The 24,986-nt window shown below is 37.4% G+C and overlaps 1 protein-coding gene across 1 annotated transcript; it reads left to right on the top strand.

Annotated features, from left to right (window-relative positions):
- Positions 1-20,969: 20,969 nt before the first annotated feature.
- Positions 20,970-24,089, top strand: LOC126145984 (uncharacterized). The gene has a single exon (XM_049915596.1). The coding sequence runs from the start codon at positions 20,970-20,972 to the stop codon at positions 24,087-24,089; it is 3,120 nt and encodes a 1,039-aa protein (XP_049771553.1).
- Positions 24,090-24,986: the final 897 nt, after the last annotated feature.

Below are 24,986 nucleotides of genomic sequence, written 5' to 3'. Positions count from 1 at the left end.
AGAGTATTCTAAAGTCTTAGATTTTTGCATTGATAAGAAACTGAATTGCAAATCATGTGTTGTAAATCAGTTGTAAATGTATGAGTTCTGTAACTTGCTTTATAGGCCAGTAACACTAAACCAAAAAAGTACACGAATCGGAAATAATTTCTGCAAAAGGTTTTATTGTTTTAATGGCTTCATTTGTGGTCTGGTATGTCTGTTGTAGGTTTTCCCCCTTGGCAGAATTGCGCTTCAGTGGTGGGGAGTAAAACTGTAAAACTGTGGTATTTTTTTGGTTTTTTCGGTTTGATGGTATATCTCACACAAGACTCATAATATCGAAAACATGGTCCAATTAAAAGTTGTAGGGCTCTAAATTCTAAATTGAATAAGCCTAGACACACATCTTTTAGACCACCCATTCCCATACTAGAACTCATAACTGGACACATTTTATATGTTCATGAAAAATTTCTATTTAACTTGCTTTTTGGTAGTATCATCTCAGCTAACTCACCTATCATTACAGCAGTCCATAAAAAACTTACAAAAGAATAAATTCTGTGTTTGATGAGACCAAAATTGAACATTTTAGACCACCCTCTTCCGTACAGCTACACCTTAAAAGTTGGACCATTTCTCATCATCAATTAATACTGTTTAAACTGTATTTCCGCAATAAGTGCTATTTACACTATATTAAAGATATTAATAGAGCACTCCATTGTATTAATCTTGTACTTAGTAAATATAGTAATACAATAAAGTATTAAAATTGTAAAATATATAAAAAACTAATATTAAAAATTGGTTTGGCAGAATTGTGTTTCAGTGGTGGGGAGTAAAAATGTACACCAAAAGGGGTATTTTTGCGGTTTTATGGTATATCTCATACAGGACTCATAATATCGAAAACATGGTCCAATTAAAAGTTGTAGGGCATTAAATTCCAAATTGAATAAGACCAGACACATATCTTTTAGACCACCCATTCCCGTACTAGAGCCCATCAAAATTGGACAAATTTTATATGTTTATGAAAAATTTCTGTTTAACTTGCTTTTTGGTAGTATCATCTCAACTAACTCATCTATCAATAAAGCAGTCCATAAAAAAGTTACAGAAGAATAAATTCTGTATTTGGTGAGACCAAAAATGAAAATTTTAATCCACCCTTTTCTGTACAGTTCCACTTTAAAAGTTGGACCATTTCTCATCATCAGTGAAAACTGTTTAAACTGTATTTCCTCAATAAGTGCTATTTACACTATATTAAAGATACTAATATAGCACTCCATTGTATTAATCTTGTACTTAGTAAACATAGTAATACAATAAAGTATTAAAATTGTAAAATAATAAAAAACTAATATTAAAAATTGGTTTCATACAGAATGTGATGAGATCGATTCACTTGATAAGAATGTGGCGACAGGGAAAGAAACACAATTCTTGAAATCAGTTAGTGACGATTATATTTCATAATAACAAAAATTGTAGATAAAGGTATGATGATGAAAAGGAGAGCAAAATAAGTAGGTACACAAATTTCACAGATGTCAACATTTAATTGTCGTTGAGCCACTCAGCTCCTCAAAGTCTGTAATTTCCCTGTTGGAGTCTGGCACTCCCATCACTCGGCTCCTCAAAGACTTGTAATTTTCTTCGCCCCATATATGCACTCTAGGTCTTCATCAACATGTGATTTGTCAGTTTCATCTAGTTGGAGGGACTTACTGCTGGAGCTCCCCCTGAGGTTGACACAAATCAGTGAGCACTTAATCCCAGCCTTCCAACACCCACCATCGACTGCATATCCATTGTTACATTTGCAGAAAATGGTGGAGAGAAGAGACTGTGGAGCAGGTTCCTTGGAGGTAGAAACAGGATCAAGGTCAAAGTTTGGAGCCTGTCATCCCCAGAGGAGCAGATCCATCAGTGTCCTAACCACATTAGTACTTGTAGACAAATTCTCAAGCAATTTAGCAGGCTGTTTTGGATGTTGGTGTTAGGGATGTGAGGTTGAATTTGGATTTCATGAGGACTTTGGAAAACACATCAAATCACAAATCCTCATCAACTATCACAACCTTCTCATGCTCCCGTGATACTCCAAGGGTGTGGCAACAATCAGGAGGTCTGCATCTTTAGTAGCTTGCTACAGTGAGAAGCTTTCACCTTGAAGCCTCTCAGTAAGCAAGGTAATGAGATGCATATAGGAATTGCTCCTGATTCATGGTCAACACCATTAATTTGGTAAAGATGACTTCAGGAGTAGAGTGTCTTTTGCTTCAGCAGAGGTGCTCAGGATATTTGATGCTCTTGGAGGGCTGATCTTCTGGGTAGCCATCGGACACTACACTTGTAACACCTCAGTTGTATTGTCTTTTTAAGTAATCAACATATTTGATTAGGATTAACTGGAATGTTTCACCATTCCTCCATACAACCTGGTGGACAAGAAATATGCCATTGATGACAACAGTTGCTCCTTCCTGGCTTACGCCATTCAGCTCATAATGGAAGAATTCTTCAAGCTGTTCATTGGATTTCTTGAGGAGTGCTGTCCAGTTGAATATGGTTTCAGAGTTTCCTGGTGCATCCTCACCATCAGTGGTCACCTTAGATTTGAATCCTTGTGTACACATTGCTCCTTTTTTTCAGCAAATATGATGATGTTAAAGATTTGACCAACCAAGGTGAGCATTGAGGAATTGCCTAGTTTCAATGACTCTGTGGCAGTTGATTGAGTCATCTCCGACGACCTCTTTACTGATGGACACAACAAAATTAGTAACAGGGAAAGGATCATGGGACTGAAATGACTCAATAAACTTCTGAAGGTCTGCATTGTCACGCTGTGTTGTAGCATCCCTTGTATCCAACATGTTAGGTAGTGAGTGATACCCCACAAAACTCTTAAACCTGCTGGGTCATTGTAGCAACACTTGGCATGGTCAGAATCCATCAACTCAGAGTACTATATGAAGGGCCGCAGCCATGACTGAGCCCTCTGTTCGTCCACCTTTAATGTGGAAATGTTTGGAAACAAGCGATTTAAAAAAAAAAATCACTTTTGATCTCATTCAACGCAGAATTTATTACTCTATAATTTTTTTATGCTAAATGGGTTAGTTTAGATGGTATTGTCAATAAACAGAATTAAAACGAAAATTTTTCATGAATATGTAAAATATATCCAACTTTGATGAATACTAGTAAGGGAATGGATGGTCCAAAAAGTATGCGTCTGGTCTCATTCAATGCAGAATTTAATGCTCTGCAATTTTTCATAGGGACATGTTTTTCATTTTGTGAGTCCTTTATGAGATATAACTGTAAAACCACAAAAATACACCTTCAGGAGCACATTTCCTCCCCCTCCTCCCCACAATGCCGCTGAGGGGGAGAATGAAGGCCAGCCATACTGGGCCACAAATGAAGTTATTAAAAAAAAAGCCTTTTTTAGCAATTATTTCCGATTTAGACTGTAAGACTATTGGTATATTATGAATAATATCAGATGTGTGAGATTACATATCAAGATGTTGACTTACTTTTCGTATTTTCGTTCACTAATATCTGATGGTGTTATATCTGGGGTAACTCATCATTCAGAAAATAAGTGTTTGTTGTCCTGATCTACATCTACATCTATGTTCATATTCCACAAGCTACTGTATGGTGTGTGGCAAAAGGTCCTTTGTGCTTCTACTAATCATCTCCTTTACTGTTCCACTTTCAGATAGAGCAAGAGACAAACGACTGTCTGTATACCTCTGTACGAGCCCTAATTTTTCTTATCTTATGTTTTTGTTGTTATGTGAGATGTATGTTGGTGGCAGAAGAATTGTTCTGCAGTCAGGTTCAAAGGCTGGTTCTCTAAACTTTCTCAACAGTTTTCCTCAAAAAGAACGTTGCCTTCTCTTCAGTGACTCCCATTCATGTTCCCAAAGCATCATTGGAATACTAGTGTGTTGATTGAACCTACTGATAACAAAACTAACAGTCTGCCTCTGAATTGCTTTGATGCCTTCCTTTAATGCAACTTGGCGGAGATCCAAAATGCTCAAACAGTACTTTAGAATGTTCTCTACGTAGTGTCCTTTACTGGTACCCCACACTTTCGTACAATTCTCCTAATAAACCAGATTCGACCATTTGCCTACCCTGCTACAATCCGTACGTGCTTGTTCCATTTCATATCACTGTGCAGCATTATTCCTAGATATTTAATCAACATGACTGTGACAAGCAGCACATTACTAATGCTGCATCTGAACGTTACGGGATTGTTTTTCATACTCACCTGCATTAACTTACATTTTTCTGCATTTAAAGCTAGTAGCCATTGATTACACCAAATAGAAATTTTGTCTTACAGTAAGTCATCTTATATTCTCCTACAGTCATTCAATGATGACACCTTCCCTTATACCACAGTATCATCAGCAAAGAGCCAGAGATTGCTTCTTATATACGAAAATCATCTGCACTTTTTTCAAGTCATTTGGGATGTTGCGCTGGGCAAGAAAGCTGCAATAAATGCTGGCTAAGTAGGGGGCCAGTGTCATAGAGTCCTCTTTGTAAAATTAAAATGGAAGTACATCCAGGTCTGGTGACATACTTGTTTTCAAGTTTTTCAGTTGCTTCTGTATGCCAGGGATGCTTATTACTGTGTTCTCCATATGGAAGTCTGTGTGATGGTCAAACAGTGGTATGTTTGTATGGTATTCCTTCATGAACGATTTCGGAAATGTGAAATTTAAAAGTTCATCTTTCCTTTTGCCGAGTTATGTTACCACATCATTAGAGGCATTTGTGGCAGAGGAAAAGGAAGAACTCAAGTGATAGGAAATCCTTCCATTGGAAGTAGTGAAACAGCTAATGATAGAACAACATAGGATGTTGTGCTATCCAAAATTTTATGTTAAGAAACATGTTTTTGCTAAGGGGGCATTATCCATTTCACATTTTGTCATATATATTTGTATTAATTATTATATCTAAAAACAAAGATGATGTAACGTATGAAACAAAAGCGCTGGCATGTTGATAGACACACAAACAAACACAAACATACACACAAAATTCAAGCTTTCGCAACCAACGGTTGCTTCATCAGGAAAGAGGGAAGGAGAGGGAAAGACGAAAGGATGTGGGTTTTAAGGGAGAGAGTAAGGAGTCATTCCAATCCCAGGAGTGGAAAGACTTACCTTAGGGGGAAAAAAGGACAGGTATACACTCGCACACACACACATTTATTAATCTGTGTCTATCTTGCACCTATCAATGTATGTCTTTCCCTCATCCATTCTTTATTTCTGAATAATTTCATTTCTGAGTAACCTGTTCTGCTGTTGCTCGCATACAACATTTTAATATTTTCTATGTTTCTTTACTAATTCCGGTAACCCATCTTTCTTCCTTGGCTGTCTCTTTTCCTTCCTTTTCCTATAATAGTTTTTTTTTATTCTGGATTTGATACAAATCTTTTAAGGCCATCCCATCAAGTTTTCACCACAGTCACTCCTTGAAGTTTTTTTATTTCTTTGTAACGTGTTCTTCCAAGGTAGCCTGAGTTTTTATTTCCATTAACTTGTGTGGGTCCCATTTCAGCTGCCTTCTCGTGTACTTTTCTAATGTAAACTGGCATTTCATTGGTACTGAATTACAGTCACTATCAGATTCAGCACCTGGATAACTCCTGCAATTCTTAAGTTGATATCTGAACTTGGTTTTATTGAAATACAGTGGATGTGATATCTTCTTTGATCCCTTAGCATCTTGCATGTATGCTTCCTTCTCTAAAGGTTTTTTTTTTTTTAAACTGTGTTCTCAGATACTAACTCACGCGTCGCCCTCCCCGCACACCACTCCACCTCCATTTTACTTCTTAAGACCAAACTCCCCCTATAATTTTCTATTCCCTAACTTCACTGTATTCCAGTCTCCCTTTAATGTTTAAGTTCTTGTACGTTTTTACATATTTCGTGAGTTGGTCAATGTTCTTCAGCTGTAGTTGGTATGTGTTCTTGTATGGTTACAACATGTGTAGGATATCCATTCAGTCCCATCAGCAGTGTTCTTAGTAATCTGCATTGTATTTGCACAATATTTCCATTGTGTAACACAGTCTTCCATCAGGTGACCCCTGAAGCCGAGTCCAGTGTGGAACAGGTCCACTATTTATGGCTATATTAGATTAGATTAGATTTACTTTCATTCCAATTGATCCATAGTGATGAGGTCCTCCAGGATGTAGAACATGTCAGTAATACAACAATACATGACAAATATTTACAACTAAAACAAATAAGTTAATGTACCATTCCACAGGTCCCAAGTGGAATGTTCGTCATTTTTTAATGAACACTATATGAAAGAGTCATTTTACAAATACTAATGCACTGAATTTAAAATAAAAAAGTTTATTTATTTATTTATTAGGTAATAAACATGTAATACAACTACTATAATACTTATTTACAATGAACACATTACTGCACTGAAATGGTGCAGAAGTTAGATTGTATATATATAAAAACAAAGATGACGTGACCTATCAAACGAAAGTGCTGGCACGTCGATAGACACACAAACAAACACAAATATACACACAAAATTCAAGCTTTCGCAACCAACGGTTGCTTCGTCAGGAAAGAGGGAAGGAGAGGGAAAGACGAAAGGATGTGGGTTTTAAGGGAGAGGGTAAGAAGTCATTCCAATCCCGGAAGCGGAAAGACTTACTGCAAGTTATTGAAAATGCGTGTTCCTGAATAATGCACACCTTTTTGTACAAGACTAAGTGACTTTAAATCCTTGTGAAGATTATTCTTATTTCTAGTATTGATTCCATGAATTGAGCTGTTGGTTTGAAAAAGTGATATATTTTTAATGACAAATTTCATTAAGGAATAAATATATTGGGAAGCAGTAGTTAGTGTCCCTAGTTCCCTAAACAGGCTTCTGCAAAATGTTCTTGAGTTCACACGACATGTAACTCTTACTGCACTTTTTTGTGCCCAGAAAACTTATGCGTGGCTTGATGAATTACCCCAACAAATAATCCCATATGACATGGAATGAAAGTAAGCATAGTATGTCAGCTTTTTCATTTTTATATCCCCTATGTCTGACACAATTCGCATTGCAAATAGAGATTTGTTAAGACGCTTCAGCGGTTCTGTGGTGTGTTCCTCCCAGTTGAATTTAATTATCAAGCTGGAATCCCAAGAATTTAACACTGTCCACTTCTTCTATCTTCTTGTCATCGAATGTTAGACATATACTCGTGGGACACCCCTTACAAGTTCTGTACTGCATGTAGTGTGTTTTTTCAAAGTTTAGTGACAAAGAATTGGCTAGGAACCAGTGATTAATGTCCACAAATATTTCATTAGCTGATCTTTCTAAGACTACACTTGATTTGCTATTTATTGCAATGTTTGTATCATGGGCAAACAAAACGAACTTGGTATATGGTAATGTTACTGATGAAAGGTCATTGATATACACAAGAAAAAGTAAGGGCCCCAAAATTGAACCTTGTGGGATCCAACATGTAATTAGATCCCAGTTGGATGATGCCTGATTGCTTGATACATGTCTCTTTCCTAATAACATCCTTTGTTTCCTGCCAGAGGTATAAGATCTGAACCATTTTGCAGCATTTCCTGTTAAACTATAATATTCAAATTTACTTAAAAGGATATTGTGATTTACACAGTCAAATGCCTTTGACAGATCACAAAATATACCAGTTGCCTGCAATTTTTTGTCTAATGAATTAAGTACATTTTCACTGTAAGTGTAGATAGCCTTCTCAATATCAGAACCTTTTAGAAATCCAAACTGTGACTTTGACAGTATGTTATTTGAGATAAGATGGTTATAAAGCCGACTGTACATGACTTTTTCTAAAATTTATGAGAATGCTGGCAACAGTGAAATTGGACGGAAATTTGATGTTATTTCTTTATCTCCCTTCTTAAACAGTGGCTTAACTTAAACATATTTCAACCATTCAGGAAATATTCCACTGATCAACGACTGTTTACACAGATAGCTTAATATGTTACTTAGCTCAGAATCACATTCTTTAATTAACTTAGTTGTTATTTCATCATACCCACTAGATGTTTTTGATTTTAAAGATTTTATGATGGACATTATTTCTGCTGGGGTAGTGAGGGTCAAATTTATATTATGGAAGTTACTTGAAATGTCTGGTTTTAGGTATTCCATAGTAGCATCTACCAAACCTGACAACCCTATCTTTTCAGTAACAGTTATAAAATGTTTGTTAAAAAGTTCTGCAACACTATACACATCTGTCACCAATGTATCATTTACTCTTAATGTATTTGTTCCTCTTCATGTCTGGTTCTACCGGTCTCCTCCTTCACTATATCCCATATTGTGTTTATTTTGTTATCTGATATGACTATCTTTTCCTTTTAATATATTTGCTTTGATGTCCGTATTACAATCTTCAATATTTTGCAGTATTTCTTGTAATGTGCTATAGCATCAACATCGGAACTGTTTCGGATTGACAGATACAGTTTTCTTTTTGTTTTACAAGATACTCCTATTCCTTGAGTAATCCATGGCTTCTTTGTAGACTTTGCTCTAACTTTGGTAAGTTTTGGGGGAAAACAGTGTTCAAATAAGATAAGCACTTTATCAGCAAAAGTGTTATATTTTTCATTCATGCCATGAGCACTGTAAACATCAGTCAAGTGAATGTCTCTGAGGAGTGTACTACAATAATCAATTTTTGGCTTATTGATTACCCTCTTGAGCTCAGATTTAACAGATTTTATATCCTGTTCATTATTAACATTTAACAGAAGGAACTGCATGTTATGGTCTGAGAGGCCATTGACCATTGGTTTTGTAATATAATTTTGTTCAGTGGACTTTTCTATAAATATATTATCAATGGCTGTTTGTGAGCGATTGGCTACCATAGTGGGGAACTTTACAGTGGGAATTAAGTTGAATGATAGTGTTACTAACTCAAATTAGTCCTTATTGGGAGAGTCTTTAAGGAAATCTACATTGAAATCACCAGCAACCACTATTACTTTGTTTTTGGTTATTAAATGGGCCAGTACAGTTTCAAGGTGGTTTACAAACAGATTAAAGTTACCTGCAGGTGCTCGGTATACACTTAATATTATGAAGGATTTTTTTGTGAAATTCTACTTCTGTTGCACATGCTTCCATATGCTGTTCTAGGCAAAATTTATGAATGCCAATGTTCTTAAATTTATGACAGTTCCTGATGAATGTGGCAACTCCTCCTTTCTCCATTTCTGATCTACAAAAGTGAGATGCTAACCAAAACCCTGTAACACTTAAAAGTTCTATACCAGTGGTCACATGATGTTCAGAGAAGCAGATTATGTCAACTGGGTTTGAAGACTCTAATTCATCTATGCAGGTAGTTAATTCAGTAATTTTATTTCTCAGTCCTAGAATGTTTTGATGCAATAAAGATAGCTGACATTTCACATTGACTGAGTTAAAATTGGGTAGAGTTAAAATACTGCTGACTGTTGAAAATTCTTAACCAATAGCTGTTTAAGCTGATGTAATGAGCTAGAATTACGTTTTTCAGTTTCTTTCTCAAACTGAAGGTTTGTCTCAGTTCTAACCTCTCTTAAAATTTGCTTTCTTTCTGTCCTCCCTACCCTAAAAAAGGGTCTTTTCTGAACCCTATAACCACTGGTATTTTACCACTCATGACAGTGCACCCCCCCCCCCCCCCCTTTAACTTTCCTGCTATTTCCCCAGCCAATTTACCCATCCCCTCCCTGTTGAGGTGAAGGCCATGCCTAGTATAATCCCACCTATTGAGAGAACCGACAGGAACCACGCCAATGTGTGACCCTGCACCCAACATAAGCAGCCGTTCCAGCTCCAAATTAACTCTCTTGACAGAAAAGTTCAATTGAGTTAGGCATTCCACCCTTGATCCACGCCGCACCAGGTGCTCCATCCGAGTTACACATCTGTCAGTAGCAGTAGCTGTGGTGTTTCACTGTTCCAAGTGCTGTGCACATAGTTTTTGGCTATTGTCAGTTAATAATTTTGTTGTCTGATGTTCTGTTCCACCTCCAAGTTGCACTGGGCATAAAATCTTCAGGTTCCCATCATTTGAGCTTTCCTGTGGACTATGCTGTTATGTTACCACAGCCAGTCGCATCAGGTGCTCCACCTGATGTCTGTGCCCACTAAGGGCAACTGTCAGATTATTTTCTGGCCTCTGATGCTCAAATTGCCATTTGTTCTCAAAATGACTGTCCTCAGGTACTTAATTTGCTATCTAAAGTATGGTTGTGCTGTGTTGCTCAGTCAGCATTTCAGAAGTTATGTCTCACAGAGTTTTAATATTGCCTCTGTTACATTTTTAGGAGATCGAGTGTCAGATACCAGGAGGAGCTAAACTGATGTTCTGTGTTACGGCTGATAAGATTCTGTGTGACCTTCAATTCAGTGTATTCTTTACTAATGCTATCCCAGTATGTGGGTGTCCGTGTCTGAATCTTGATACTTTCATAATTCAGCAAATGATTTAGTTCCAAACAGTGCTCTGCTATAGCTGACTCGGAGTCCTTTCTGAGTGTGGCATGCCGTTGGTGCTCCTTACACCCTATGTCAATGGTCCTGGTGCTCTGGCCGACATGTAACATACCACAGTGACATGATAAGTTGTGAAGGCCCAGTTTCTGTAGGCCCAGAGCATTCTTTACACTCCCTAACAGAGCCTTAATTTTGGTTAGTGGGCAGAAAACACTCTTGACATTGTATCTTATAAGAATTCTGCTGATTTTGGGAGATACAGGTCCAGCATGTGGCACAAAAAAGCAACCTTCTTTGTTTCTTCTTTTACTTCTACTGAAGCAGGGTGCAGTGCCTTCTGAATGTATCTGGAAGAATATCTATTTCTGCAGGACACAGTCTGCAGTTGTTCTATCTGTGTCGTCAGGTTGTCTGGATTTGAAAGAGTTCATGTCCAATGAACCAGAGTTTCGAGTACACTCTTCTTCTGTGCCAGATGATTGCAGCTACTGGCTTGCAGTTACAGATCAGTGTGAATTGGTTTTTGGTAAATACTATGACAAAAAGTGTCACCTACCTTCCTCTGGACAAAAACATCTAAGAATGGATGTTGTCCAGTCTTCTCCATTTCCATTGTGAATTTTATGTTAGGGCGGCATGAGTTCAGGTATTCCAGGAAAACAAGGAGCTTTTCCCTGCCATGGGGCCAAATAACAAAGATATGTGGCAGCTACCGGCATGCAAGTATAGATTGATATGAGTTGGTTTTTGATTTGGGCACAAACTCTTTCATATCTAGACAACTAGGTAATGGAGATAGAATACTTGCAGTCTGTATTCACAGAAACGGATATTCTTCCAGAGATATTCAGAAGGCACTGGGCTCTGCTTCTCCACCAGATGGGTCACAAGAAAAGGAGGTTGCTTTTTTGCCATCTGCCAAAATCAGCAGAATTCTACTTAGATACAATGTCAAGAGCATTTTCTGCTAGCTAACCAAGATGTAGGCTCTGTTATGGAGTGTAAAGGATGGCCAGGGCGTGCAGAAACCGGGCATTTACCACATACTATGTCAATATGGTATGTCACATATTGGCCAGACCACCATGACAGTTGACATTAGGTGTAAGGAGCACCAATGGCACACCAGATTCAAACAGGATTCTAAGCCAGCTATAGTGGAACATTGTTTGAAACTTAATCATTTGATGAATTATGATGATGTCAAGATTCTGACACAGACACCCAGATAATGTGATAGCATTGTTAAAGAATCCATCAAAATAAAGGTCACACAGAATCTGATCAACATGACACTGGATATCAACATAGCTCCTCCTGGAATCCAGCACTCTATGTTCTAAAGATGCAACAGAGGCAACATCCAAACTCTGAGAAAAATAATTTTGGAAATGATGACACAGCACAACTGACACAGGGGCACAGACAGTGACACTTCAGACAACAGATGAAGTACCTGAGGATTATCATTTCGAGAACAGGGACACTTTGAACACCAGTGACCAGAAAATAATCCGAAGGCACTCGTAAAGGGTATGGGCCTTGAAGGGGAACAACTGACACAGCTGGCTATGGTAACAGAACAGCATAGTCCACGGGAAAGCTTAAAAGATGGCAATCAGAAGATTAAATGCCCTGTACAACTTGGAGATGGAATAGAACATCAAATGACAAAATTAACAATAATAGAGAAGGAAAGTTGCTATTCACCATATAGCAAAGTTGTTGAGTCGCGATAGGCACAAAAAAAAGATTCACACAATTATAGCTTTCGGCCATTAAGGCATTTGTTAGCAATAGGATCACACACGCACACACACACACGCAAAAGCAACTTGCACACATGTCTGCAGTCTCAGACAACTGAAACCACACTGCAAGCAGGAGCAGCACCAGTGCATGATGATGTGGGAGTAAGGAGGATGCTGGGGTGCGGAGGGGGAGGGATAGTATGGTGGGGGTGGTGGACAGTGAAGTGCTGCAGTTTAGATGGAGGGCAGGAGAGAAGGTTGGGTGGGGGGGGGTGTAAGTAGTGGAAAGGAGAGAAATTAAAAGACTGGGTGTGGCGGTGAAATGGCTGTGTAGTGCTGGAATGGGAACAGGGAGGTGGCTGGATGGGTGAGGACAGTGACTAATGAAGGTTGTGGCCAGGAGGGCTACAGGAACATGATGTATTGCAGGAAAAGTTCCCACCTGCACAATTCAGAAAAACTGGTGTTGGTGGGAAGGATCCATATGGCACAGGATGTGAAGCAGTCATTGAGATGAGGAATACCACTGTAGGAGGGGTGGGTAGGATAGTGCAATTATGACGCGGATTACCAGCAGAAAACCCAATTTCCTAAGATGGCTATGTCTCACTGGGAAAGTCTGAAGGCCTATATCAATGTTATTTTACTTTACTACAGATAACCTTTTACTTTATTTCCAATATATTAATTAATATTCCTACTCCAGTTCTAAGATCCTAATCTGACCCTGTATGAGTAATCCTAAGATCTGCACTATCCTAAAATGCTTATTGACCTTTTTTCAATTTTGACCTTTGGATTTTCTAATTTCCCACACTGACTTAGTGTTCTAATATTTCGCATGCCCCTCTTAATTATAATTTTTGCATTCCATGTGTCCACCGTTATTAGCTTTTCTTTTTGTCTGATAGATCTTCCAAAGTAATTCCTGCTCACAGACTGAAATGGAGGACTATTTTACTTCTGGAATATTTTATTTATGCAGAAGTCATCATAAGATTTTTAGCAGATACAGCAGTTGCATGTAGAAAAATATGTGATTGTTTCACGATGCATTCCGCGTAACAGTTGGAACCATTGAAAGTCGTCTCAGTTTTGCCTGTAGGTACCAAAATTGTGTCAGTACTAATTTCCTCAATTTGTTTAATGGTATACTTCAGTTTGTACAGCCAAGTTGTTGTTTCAATTTTATGCAAAGTATATTGACGGCCGAACCCAGTTTCTCCAACAGGTGCTGTGAGTTGTGATGTTACGTGTATCACTGCCTTTGTACAGTATGAATCTTCTGTGTGTATTAACCCCAACAGAGAGGCTTACTGCTTTCACTCCACGAGCCACATCAGTGGTCACGTGATACTCTTCACCAAACAGACTGTCGTAGGCTTCACCGTAACTGTGGCAAGAGACCATTAGGGGACTATCAGCCAGACCAGTAGAACCGAGGGCTTATATCAAATGTTACTTCTCCGTTACTGCCACTTAACCCTGACGTAAAATGGGCAGAGGCTATCCTCCCAAGTGAGAGTTCAGATTGGATAGCTGCAGTCTGTTCTATTGCACTGAAAATATGTATCATTGACTTCTTCCCATAATCCAGTAAGAAGAAAGCTGTTTGGTTTCTTTGTTTCAGATTGAAGTATAACCATATTGAGAGAAGACTGTGGGACTTAAAAGCCTGAACACAAACAGTTGCCCAGTTTTATATTGTGACTTTTGTCTGTAAGTATTGGTTCACTGTGGTAATTGTGAAACTGCTAATAATATGAAATTTGACCAAGCCTGAATACAAACAGTTGCACAGTTTTATAGTGTGACTTTCCATTTTTGTCTGTAAATAGTGGTTCATTGTGCTAATTTGAGATTGCTAATAATACGAGATGAGTCAAAACGGGAAGAACATATCAGAATTGATAAAAAGTGAAAAGAAGACCATTTGATTAGTTTGCTGTTGCTTCATTAGGCAAAAGATCTCATTTATTACCTGCATCGGAAAGAGAAGTAAGTATGTGTATTATTCCAAAATAAAATGGAATCCAGTTTACTGTACGTATACAACAGTGCCGATGCATTACAACAGCGGCGACCACCAGACATTACATCTACAAAATGTAGATATGGTGTCTCTTGAGTTCCTAGTGCAGTGGCCAGAACTCATGCCTGCAGGTCTTCTTCTGTCCCTACAGGAGTCCTCGAAATTAAACGTTGCATATGATGAGGAGGTATACTTGGAAAAGGCTAGGTGGTACGGGAAGATTTCAGTTAGATTACAACGTGGTCAGACAGAGATTTTGGAATCAGATACTGGATTGTAAGGCATACTCAGGGGAAGATATAGACTCAGGTCAGATTAAGAGTAGGCTGAAGTTTAAGATATCAGATAGGAAGTATCAATATGCAAAGAAGTTGGATACTGAAGCACTAAGGAATGATAAGATACACTTGAAGTTCTGTAAGGTTACAGATTCAGCAATGAGGAATAACTCCATAGGCAGTATAGTTGAAAAGGAATGGAGATCTCTAAAAAGGGCAAACTTGGAAAGAAAAACATAGGTACAAAGGAGGTAACTGCGAAGAAACCGTGGGTAACAAAAGAAATACTTCAGCTGATCGATGAAATAAGGAAGTACAAAAATGTTCAAATACATAAATAGAAGTCACTGAGCAATAAAATAAATAGGAAGTGCAGGAAAGATAAGACGAAATTCCTGCATAAAAAATGTGAAGAAATTGAAAAGAAATGATAGTCGGAAGGACTGACACGGCAGATAGGAAAGTCTGAAACAGCCTTCAGAAAAATTAAAAGCGAGTACGGTAATATTAAGAGTAAAATCGGAATTCCACTGTTAAACGCAGAGGAGAGAGCAGGTAAGTGGAAAGACTACATTGAAGGCTTCTATGTGAGAGAAGATTTGCCTGATGTGATAGAAGAAGAACCAGGAATCGATTTAGAAGAGGTAGGGGATCCAGTACTAGAATCAGAATTTACCAAAGCTTTAGAAGACCTAAAATCATATAGGACAGAAGGGAAAGATAACATTCCATCAGAATTTCTAAACTCATTGGGGGAAGTGGCAATAAAATGACTATTCATGTTGGTGTGTAGAATGTATGAGTCTGACAACATACCAGGCTTAGGAGTAGAAGTAAAATTCAAGGTGGAAGGATATCGATGATCAAGTCGCTGATGATATTGCAATCTTGAGTGAAAGAGAAAAAGAATTACATGTTCTGCTACATGGAATGAACAGCACAATGAGTACAGAATATGGATTGAGAGTAAATTGAAGAAAGACAAAAGTAGTAGAAATGAAAACAGCAAGAAACTTAATATCAGGGTTGATGATCACAAAAAGATGAAGTTAAGGAGTTCTGCTACATAGGCAGCAAAATAACCAATGATGGACGGGGCAAGGAGGACATCTAAAGCAGGCTAGCACAGGCAAAAAGGGCATTTCTGGCCAAGAGAAGTGTATTAGTGTCAAACATATGCCTTAATTCAAGAAAGAAATTTCTGAGAATGTATGTTTGGAGCACAGCATTGTGTGGTAGTGAAACATGGACTGTGGGAAACCAGAACAGAACAGAATTTAAGCATTTGAAATGTAATGCTACAGACAAATGTTGAAAATTAGGTGGACTGATAAAGTAAGGAATGAGGAGTTCGTGCAGAATTCTGAGAGGAAAGGAATATGTGGAAAACACTGACGAGGAGAAGGGACAAGATGATAGGACATCTGTTAAGACATCAGGGAATGCCTTCCATGGTACAACAGGGAGTTATAGAGGGCAAAAACTGTAGAGGAAGACAGTGATTGGAATACATCCAGTAAATAATTGAGGATGTAGGGTTGTTAAGTGCTACTCCGAGATCAGGAAGTTGGCACATGAGAGGAATTCGTGGCGGGCTTGAAATAATCTCTGAACTGCATGTGAGAAGTGAGGTGATGCATCGTGATGCTAAAACCATATTTCCTGAGGGACATTCAGTGGCACAGCTTCAAAGAATGGACCCAATACATTTTGTAGAAAGACCAGGACCAGTTATTGAGTAGAAGGAGGTGTGGCTCAATCGCATGACTGTACATAATACTTGCAAACACTTTAATACGAAACCAGTGCTGAAATCCCTGAACATGTGCAGCCCGAGGGATTCCATCTGCCCAGACGGGTGGCTATTTAGCAAATTCAGAACACAGTGCCTTTTGAACTTACCTTCATTTGTGAAGAGTACTCATTGTGGAAAGAGGGGTGTGAAAATGCAGTGATGCAGGAACTACATGCAGTAGACAGCGCATTGTGGTAAATTAGCTGGACCCGTAGTAGATATCCTTTGTAAGTGGTGCGGATGTAATTATCGCTCACACAGAATGTCCCAGAGAGTACTGTGACTAACACCCATTGCACACACCATTGTTGGAGTTCTCTTCAATGCAATGCAGTACACCTTCAAATTCTGTTTCTTTCCTTCTCTGTTTAAATGGAAACCTTGTAAAGTGAATGGTACATGTTTTATGCTAAAGAATTATGACTTTTTTTTGGAAAATGAACATCTCCTCTATAAAAATCAACATGGATTTTGCTAACAGAGATCCTGCGGAACTTGCTTGCACAGCGCAGTGGACCATGGCACTCAGGTCAATGCTGTGTTCCTTGATTTCAGTAAGGCATTTGACACCGTACCGCACTGCCATTTAATGAAAAAAATACGAGCTTATGGAGTATCAGAGCAGACCTGTGATTGGATTCAAGACTTTCTTGTAGATAGAGCTCAACACATCACTATTAACAGAACTAAATCGACAGATGTAAAGGTAATATCTGGAGTACCACAGGGAAGTGTGATAGGACAGTTGCTGTTTTTAATAAATGATCTAGTAGAAAGTGCCAGATGCTCTTTAAGGCTATTTGCAGATGATGTGGTTGTTTATACCAAAAAGCAACACCAGAATATAGTAAGAATTTGCAAAATGACCTGCAGAGAATTGATGAATGGTGCAGGCTGTGGCAGTTACCCTGAACGTAAATAAATGTAACATATTGCACATACATAGGAAAAGAAATCCACTACTGTACAGCTACACTATTGCTGAAAAACAGCTGGAGACAGCGTCTGCCATAAAATATCCAAGCATAACTATCCAGAGCAACCATAAGTGGAATGACCATATAAAACTGATAGTGGGGTAAACAGATACCAGACTCAGATTCATCGAAAGAATCTTAACGAAATGTAACTCATCCATGAAATTAGTGGCTTATAAGGCGCTTGTTTGCCAAATTCTTGAGTATTGTTCATATATCTGGGATCGCTATCAGGTAGGACTGATAGAGGAGATAGAGAAGATCCAATGAAGAGTGGTGCATTTCATCACGGGATCGTTTAGTTGGCGTGAGATCATTACAGAGGTGCTAAACAAACTCCACTGGCAGACATTACAAGCGAGGCATTGTGCATCACGGAGAGATTTACTATTCAAATTTCGGGACAGCACTTTTCAGTAGGAGTCAAACAGCATATTAGTTCCCCCCACATACATCTCGCATATTGACCATCAGGAGAAAATTTGAGAAATTAGAGCCAATACAGAGACTTACTGACAATCATTCTTCCCACACACTGTTCGCGAATGGAACAGGGTTGGAGGGATCAGATAGTGGTACCCAAAGTATCCTCCACCACACACCATTAGGTGGCTTTCGGAGTATGATGTAGATGTAGAATTTGTTTTGACATAATTGATTTGTTGCTTCTGTTTTTGAATTTAGACGTTGTACATTATGTGGTATTGGGGTAGGATGGATTATTATATTCATTTTATAACTAAGTTTCAGTATAGTATCTAATGTTTCATGCACATGCTTTTTAACCATTTGAATGGGGTTACCAGTCTCATTTGTACCTCCTAGTACCACTAATGTCTGATGTGAAAGTTTTTCTTCTTCTTCTTCTTTCGAATAACCCATTTGGAGGGTACGATGAATCAACTTTGGCTACTCTTCATTGTATGAGATTTCCTTAGTTTCCAAATTTCCTTCATCCTTTTAGAGTGCTGTTCCCTTTCTTCTTGAGTCCACTTTCATCTTGTTGTTTTCTTACTCTCCTGAAATTCTACTTTTGAATTGCCTTTCTGAAATGTGTTCTGTTTTCTATTGTGTCTATTGTAATTCCAGCATTTTCCGTGTTCTTTTCAGTCTCTATGAAGCATGTGGGCTTGGATTTGTAGCTATTGAGTAATGTAAATATCTGCTTGGTTAGTCTGTTGTTATCCATTCTGAATATATGTCAAAAAAAATTGTAGTCTTCTCTTCCTCATTACAGCAGTTAGTTTTTCAGTTTTCAAGTATAGCTCTCTGTTTGGTCTTAACCTGTATTCAGCATTATTGTTTCTTTTAGCTCCCAGTGATTTCATTAAAATTCTTCTTTTGACTTTCTCTAGTTTGTCAAGATCTCCATTTCTTGTTTGCTTAAGTGTTTCTGCTGCACACAGAGCTTCAGGTTGGGCCACTGTTTGGTAGTGTCTTAATTTCGTGTTCCAGGACAAGATTTTTTGTAATAAACATTTTTAATCATATGAAACACTCTTTCCATTTTGTGCACTCTAGTTTCTATAGCTGTATTTTCTTTTGCATTATATGTAATCCACTCTCCTAGGTATTTAAAGGAATCTGTTTTGTGTATTGTATTGTTGTCAACTGCAATATTTTGGGGAGCATCACAGATGTTTGTCATGAACTTTGCTTTTTCAAAGGATATTTGTAGTCCTACTTTGGTTGCTTGTTTTTGCAGTTCTCTTATTTGTTCTTGGGCATTATCTAGGGAATCTGTAATCAATGCCATGTCATCTGCAAAGGCTAACCATTCAACAGCGATCTTGTTTGGATTTCTTCCTAGTTGAACCCCTTTAGTATTGATGTCCTTCCTCCATTCCCGAACTATCTTCTCTAACACACAATTGAAAAGCAGAGGTGACAAACCCTCTCCCTGTCAGACACCTGACTTTATTTCAAACAATTTTGAGAGCTCTCCCCTAAATTTTTTATTAGGTTTACCACATTTTTTGTGATTTCCTTTAAGGGTACTCCTGGTTTGATAATTGTTTCCGACTGTAGAAGTGATCCACATCCCCTTCCCTGGCTGCCTGCTAAAATTGTAATTCTGAAACACACTGGTTTTTCTGTATTATGTACTTAATAAACAGAAAGCTTAGTTTGAGAAAATGCAACAAAACAGGTCAAAGGGCATAATGTTTATTGCAGTACAGATCTACACAATGAGCAATAGAAAATACTGAAAAGTGTAGCACCATTATTGTAGCAATTACTCTTGTTTTTCTTGTGTTTCCTATTTCCGACCATTTCACTTTGGGCAAACATATTTGTAACAGGCAAGCTATTATCACTTCACTTGTTTTCATCAACATTTGACTTTCACTGTTTGTTTTTGCATCATGTTTGCAGCTTAGTGAATGCTGTTGTACTGAATATCATAAACAGAGTTCAATTTTCGTGTGTTTCTCGTTTCTGTACTGTTTCTTTTAAGCTCACTGATACAGGTCTCTAAAGATTTTATTTTTCATACCAGTTCAACGTTTTCTTTGTAAAGAATGTTTATAATGTCTACTTTTTTCACTAATTCACTCTCACAATTAATGTGACACTTTTGTCTTTGCACTGTATGCAGTTACAGTGCTTGCCACTCCTCTTATAGCTTGCTTGTTTCTTGTCCTTGATGTTACAGGATTCATAGTTTTTAGTTTTATTCAAGTTCACTGCAAAAGGCTTGTACACTTACATTGAAGCACTTTATGCACAGAATTCCATTAAATATGTTACTTTTGTAAGCATAAAGTGCGAAACATCCAGTACTAGGCACCATCTTGGAACCTACTTGATGTGTGTCAGTACGCAGCAGCTGAAAAACAGGATTTCTGTCAGCAAATACCAGGTGGTAGTAGATTTGCACATCTATCTGGCAAAACACATTTTATGAGGACTGAAAGTATGTAAAACTTGTTTTAATAAAATTAGTCTATTGCTTGTAGAAATGCTGAATGATGAATAAAGAATCTTAATCTGAAAAGATGTTTTCAGTATCTTGTGCCACTGCTCGTTTCGATTTGTATTGCAATAGACATTGTGCCTGCAGAATGGTTTTTTTTTCCCCTCCTCATACGCACTGCTCACAACAAGAAATCCCCCTTTTTTTTAGCTACAGTGTTAATCAAATTAACAATACAATTGTAAATCTACCATAGAAGTACCAACATGCTGTGGGATCTAAAACAGATAACATATTTGTACATTATATTCGGGATTCAGTAACTTATATATTTCCTAATTTTTAGATACTGCATAGTAAGTCAGGGGAAAATGAGAAGGCATATCAGATACACAACAACGGATTTAAGTGATTGTAGCCATGTAGGTGTAGATATGTTTGTGTTTGTGTGCACATGTGTGTGTGAGAGAGGGGGGGGGGGGGGGAGTGTTATACTCAGTCAAGTTTTTGTATTCCATTCAGGATTTTGCTATTAGATATTGAAAAATGCTTGTATAATGTTAAATTAAAAAAAGCCGTAAACTGTGGTTATTGCAACAAATGCTTTGAGAATGCTTTTTTTACAGTGGTGCTGCCGCACTACAATGCTGGACTGGGATTCAGAGACGAATGTTGTGCAGAGAGATTTGGAGTTAATGTGGAATGTGCTGAGAGAAGAAAGCATCATCAACTTCCAGTCAAATCCTACCAATGTGATTCAAGATTTACGGAAGTGTTTGAATCTCGCCAATAGCTGCAAAAATGCATTGGATCAACTTGAACAGGATTTTCTATTGCTGTATGAAGAAAACACAAAAGCCTTGGAAGCAAATCAGGCAGAGATAAGAAAACTTGAGTTACAGAAATCTCAGATGTGTACTTCCTCACACAGTGGATGGCCATACATTTTTGGCATTCCATACTTCAAAGGCCATGATTCTTTTCCTGCCCCTCCCAATCAAGATGCAGTTGAGATACGAAAGAAAGACTATGTCACAGACATAAACTTACCTTCTTCGTATCGATGGAAAGAACAGGACAAAAAGAATTTGATTAGAGCTGTAACAAGAGAAATAGAAACTTCCAAATTGCTATTGAAGGGACAGAGAAAATCCACAGCAGATAGTGAACTAAGGTTCAGTGATAAAGAGGCCCGTTTTTCGGAAGAAGATTATTTGGAAGATATTTCAAAACTTGATTGGATGAAGATATCCACAGTTGACCTGAAAGAAAGGCATAATACCAATGAGTGTATAGGAATGTGGCTTAGTTATCTGCAGCCTTCAATAAATAAAAATAAATGGAATAAAAAAGAGGAAGAAAAATTAGCACAGATTGCAGAAAAACATAACTATCAGGATTGGGAAAAAATAGCAAAAGAACTAGGGACAAATCGGTCAGCTTATCAGTGCATACATCACCACCAGACTCGCTTGAATAAAAATGTAGCAAAAAAGAAGTGGACTGAAGAAGAAAACAAAAAACTGGAAGAATTAGTGGAGCATTTCCGCATAGGTAATTTTATTCCATGGAATAAAATTGCTTTATGTATGGAAGGTCGTACAAAGTTTCAAGTTTATAACCACTGGGCGTACACTCTCCATCCTTCTATAAAAAAAGGAAGATTTACAAAATCTGAAGATGCTATAATTTTAAGAGGAGTGAAGAAATATGGAGCAGACTTTGGACGAATTTCAAGGTATTTGCCAAGTCGTACTTCTATACAAGTACGGAATAGATTCAACACATTTCTACAATATCAGGAACCATTTAAGCCCTGGACTGCAGAAGAAGATGAAAAGCTCTTAGACTTAGTAGATAAACTGGGTAAAGGGAAGTGGAGCCAGATAAGTAAAATGTTTGATAATCGAAACAGAACACAAATTCGACACAGGTATGGTGCAATACAAAAGTGGATTAAAAAAAATCCTGGAAAACGTTTAAACATGACTACTCGAAAAGTGGTTGCCAACCATTGTGGCCCACAAAAAATGTTGGAAGCTATAGAAAACACTAAGACAACAGAACTTCCAACTGGTGACTTACATGAAGGTGAACTACCTACAAAGTTAGTGAAACGTAAACATATGAAAAAACCATATGTAAAACCACGTGTACACAAGAGTACCATCGGCAGTGCTGAAAATGTAGATCATCAACTGATTTCTTTCTTTAAATCTGGCAGTGGACAGTTTGGGAACAACAAACAGATTCGCTACAACAAGAATGAAAATGCCCGTTTCTCACAACAAGTAAAAATGCAGCTTACTGTTCTGTGTGGTAACTTAACACAGAAACCCACAACTTTCTCCAAGCCTGATAGAAAAATGCTTCACTTTCTGAAGGGGGAGAATGCCTCTCCCGTGGTACAATGTCGGACAAGTAGAACATCAAAGGTAACTACATATTCTAGTAAGACTCTTCCGGCACAAAGCAGTACTAATGGCAGCACTTCAAAAAATACACTGTTTAGTATTCCACCAAATTACAGTACTCTTGCAGCATTTAAAACACTTACCTCTTTTTGCCAAAATTTGGACTGTAATAAATGGTCTGCAGAGGACAAATGTGTTACGCAAGAATTGTCGAATGGTAAACATAGCCAGACAAGTAAGAAAGGAAGTCAGTCAAATGTTCACTTGAAGAAGGTGTCATCTACAAGTTCAGGAGGTACATCCCCAACTGATGGTGTAAGGGATTTCCAGTCAAGTATTTCAATTTGGAAAGATCGCCTATTGTCTTTGTTTTTTTGGCCAAAAATAATGTCTGAGGTGCCTCCACCAACTCTGGACAACTTAACCACTGCAAAGACAACTGTAAATACAAAACATTCAGGTCACAAAGAGCCCAAGAAAGTATTGAGACTTAGACAAAAAAATGAGGAAGCTTTGCGGAGAAGTAAAGATTTTGTTACGGACACTGATGCAAATATTCATCTAGAAGAGAGAGATCTAAAGTTACAATCAAAGCAGAGGAAAATTTCAAAAACCTCAGACTTATCTAACTGTGAAGTTACTGGTGCTGAGAAAGTAGCTTCGAATTACAATGAACCCAAGAAAATATCAAGACCTAGACAAAAAAAAGAGAAAACAAAAGATTTTGTTACAGAGACTGATGTAAATATCCATACAGAAGAGAAAACTCTAAAGTTAGAACCAAATAAGAAAATTTCAGAAACCTCAGATACATCTAAGTGTAAAGTGACTGCTGATGAGAAAGGAACTTCAAATAATGGTGAATCCAAGAAAGTATTGAGACCTAGACAAAAAAAAGAACAAGCTTTGCAGAAAACTAAAGAGTTTGCTACAGACACTGACGCAAATATCCATACAGAAGTGAAATATCTAAAGTTACAAACAACAAAGAGGAAAATTCCAAAAATCTCAGATTCCTCTAACTGTGAAGTTACTGGTGCAGAGAAAGTAACTTCAAATGACATGAACCCAAGAAAGTATCAAGATCTAGACAAAAAGAAAGAGGAAGCTTTGAAGAAAACTAAAAATTTTGTTACAAACACGGATGCAGATATCCATACAGAAGAGAAAGATGTAACGCTACAATCAAAGAAAAGGAAAATTTCAAAAATCTCAGACTCATCTAACTGTGAAGTTACTGGTGCTAAGAAAGTAACTGCAAAAAACAATCAGAAGTACCCTTCCGTAATGGCAAAAAACAGACAAAAGGGTTCAAGTAGTAAACATACAGGGAAGAAACGGAAGGCATAGAATGGAAGAAATTCCTCTGATATTGCTGCAAAAATGACTGAAAGAATATTAATATTTATTATTCCAGTCAGTCTACATTTAAATGGTCAATTATTTAAGATTCACAGTAGAAGGTAAATTGTCCTTTTGTTATTTGATAATGCTTTTGTGATAGCAAAATTCACCATATTACAAACTTTCTTGGTGTGTTTTGTGGGATATGGAATGAGTCAATTTCCAAAGGTATTCTGGACTGTATATGTGTACATTAAGGAAAACAATAATTTGTTCTTGTGGTCATTTTGTAGCTTGACGCTATTTCTAAAGTCGTGTTCAAATCTGTGTAGGTAACAACTTTGTCATATAACAACTCAGTATAATAAAATATTCAATAAAAAGAGAAGATTATGTGGAAACTTGAATAGTTTTATAATGAGTCTGCTTTTATGTTTATCTTTTCTTTTTTCCCAGATGAGTATGAAATTGTCTTGGTACTTCTTTCAGACCTGTTTTGTTTTATAGAAGTGTTTAAAGACAATTTGTATTGTGTTCTAAGCTGTAATTTGTTCTGTATTGTTATGAAACATTATAAATAAAGGCATTTAAAATGTGTGAATCCTTCATGTATCTGAAAAATTTATGAACCAGCATTTTGGTGTAACTAATAGTACGAGTGATACTGGACATGTTAAAATGAGAATACAGCTACATTTAATATCAGCAAAAAAGAAGTTAAACTAAGTAAGTACATATTCATATAACCTAAATTTACCATAACTGCTTAAGCAAGATTTATTTTTACATATCCAAGATATCTTTTAAAGAACATAAACAGTGCTTTATTAGAATTGTCTATAGTTTTGTTTTAAATATTGGAAATGTAGCAACATTTATTTCATTTATTGATCATCCATTTTG

Source organism: Schistocerca cancellata, chromosome 1 (genome assembly GCF_023864275.1).
Source record: "Schistocerca cancellata isolate TAMUIC-IGC-003103 chromosome 1, iqSchCanc2.1, whole genome shotgun sequence".
In the NCBI taxonomy this organism is placed as follows: Eukaryota; Metazoa; Arthropoda; class Insecta; order Orthoptera; family Acrididae; genus Schistocerca; species Schistocerca cancellata.
The sequence above is the reverse complement of the archived record's forward strand: the minus strand, read 5'-3'. Positions and strand labels throughout refer to the sequence as shown.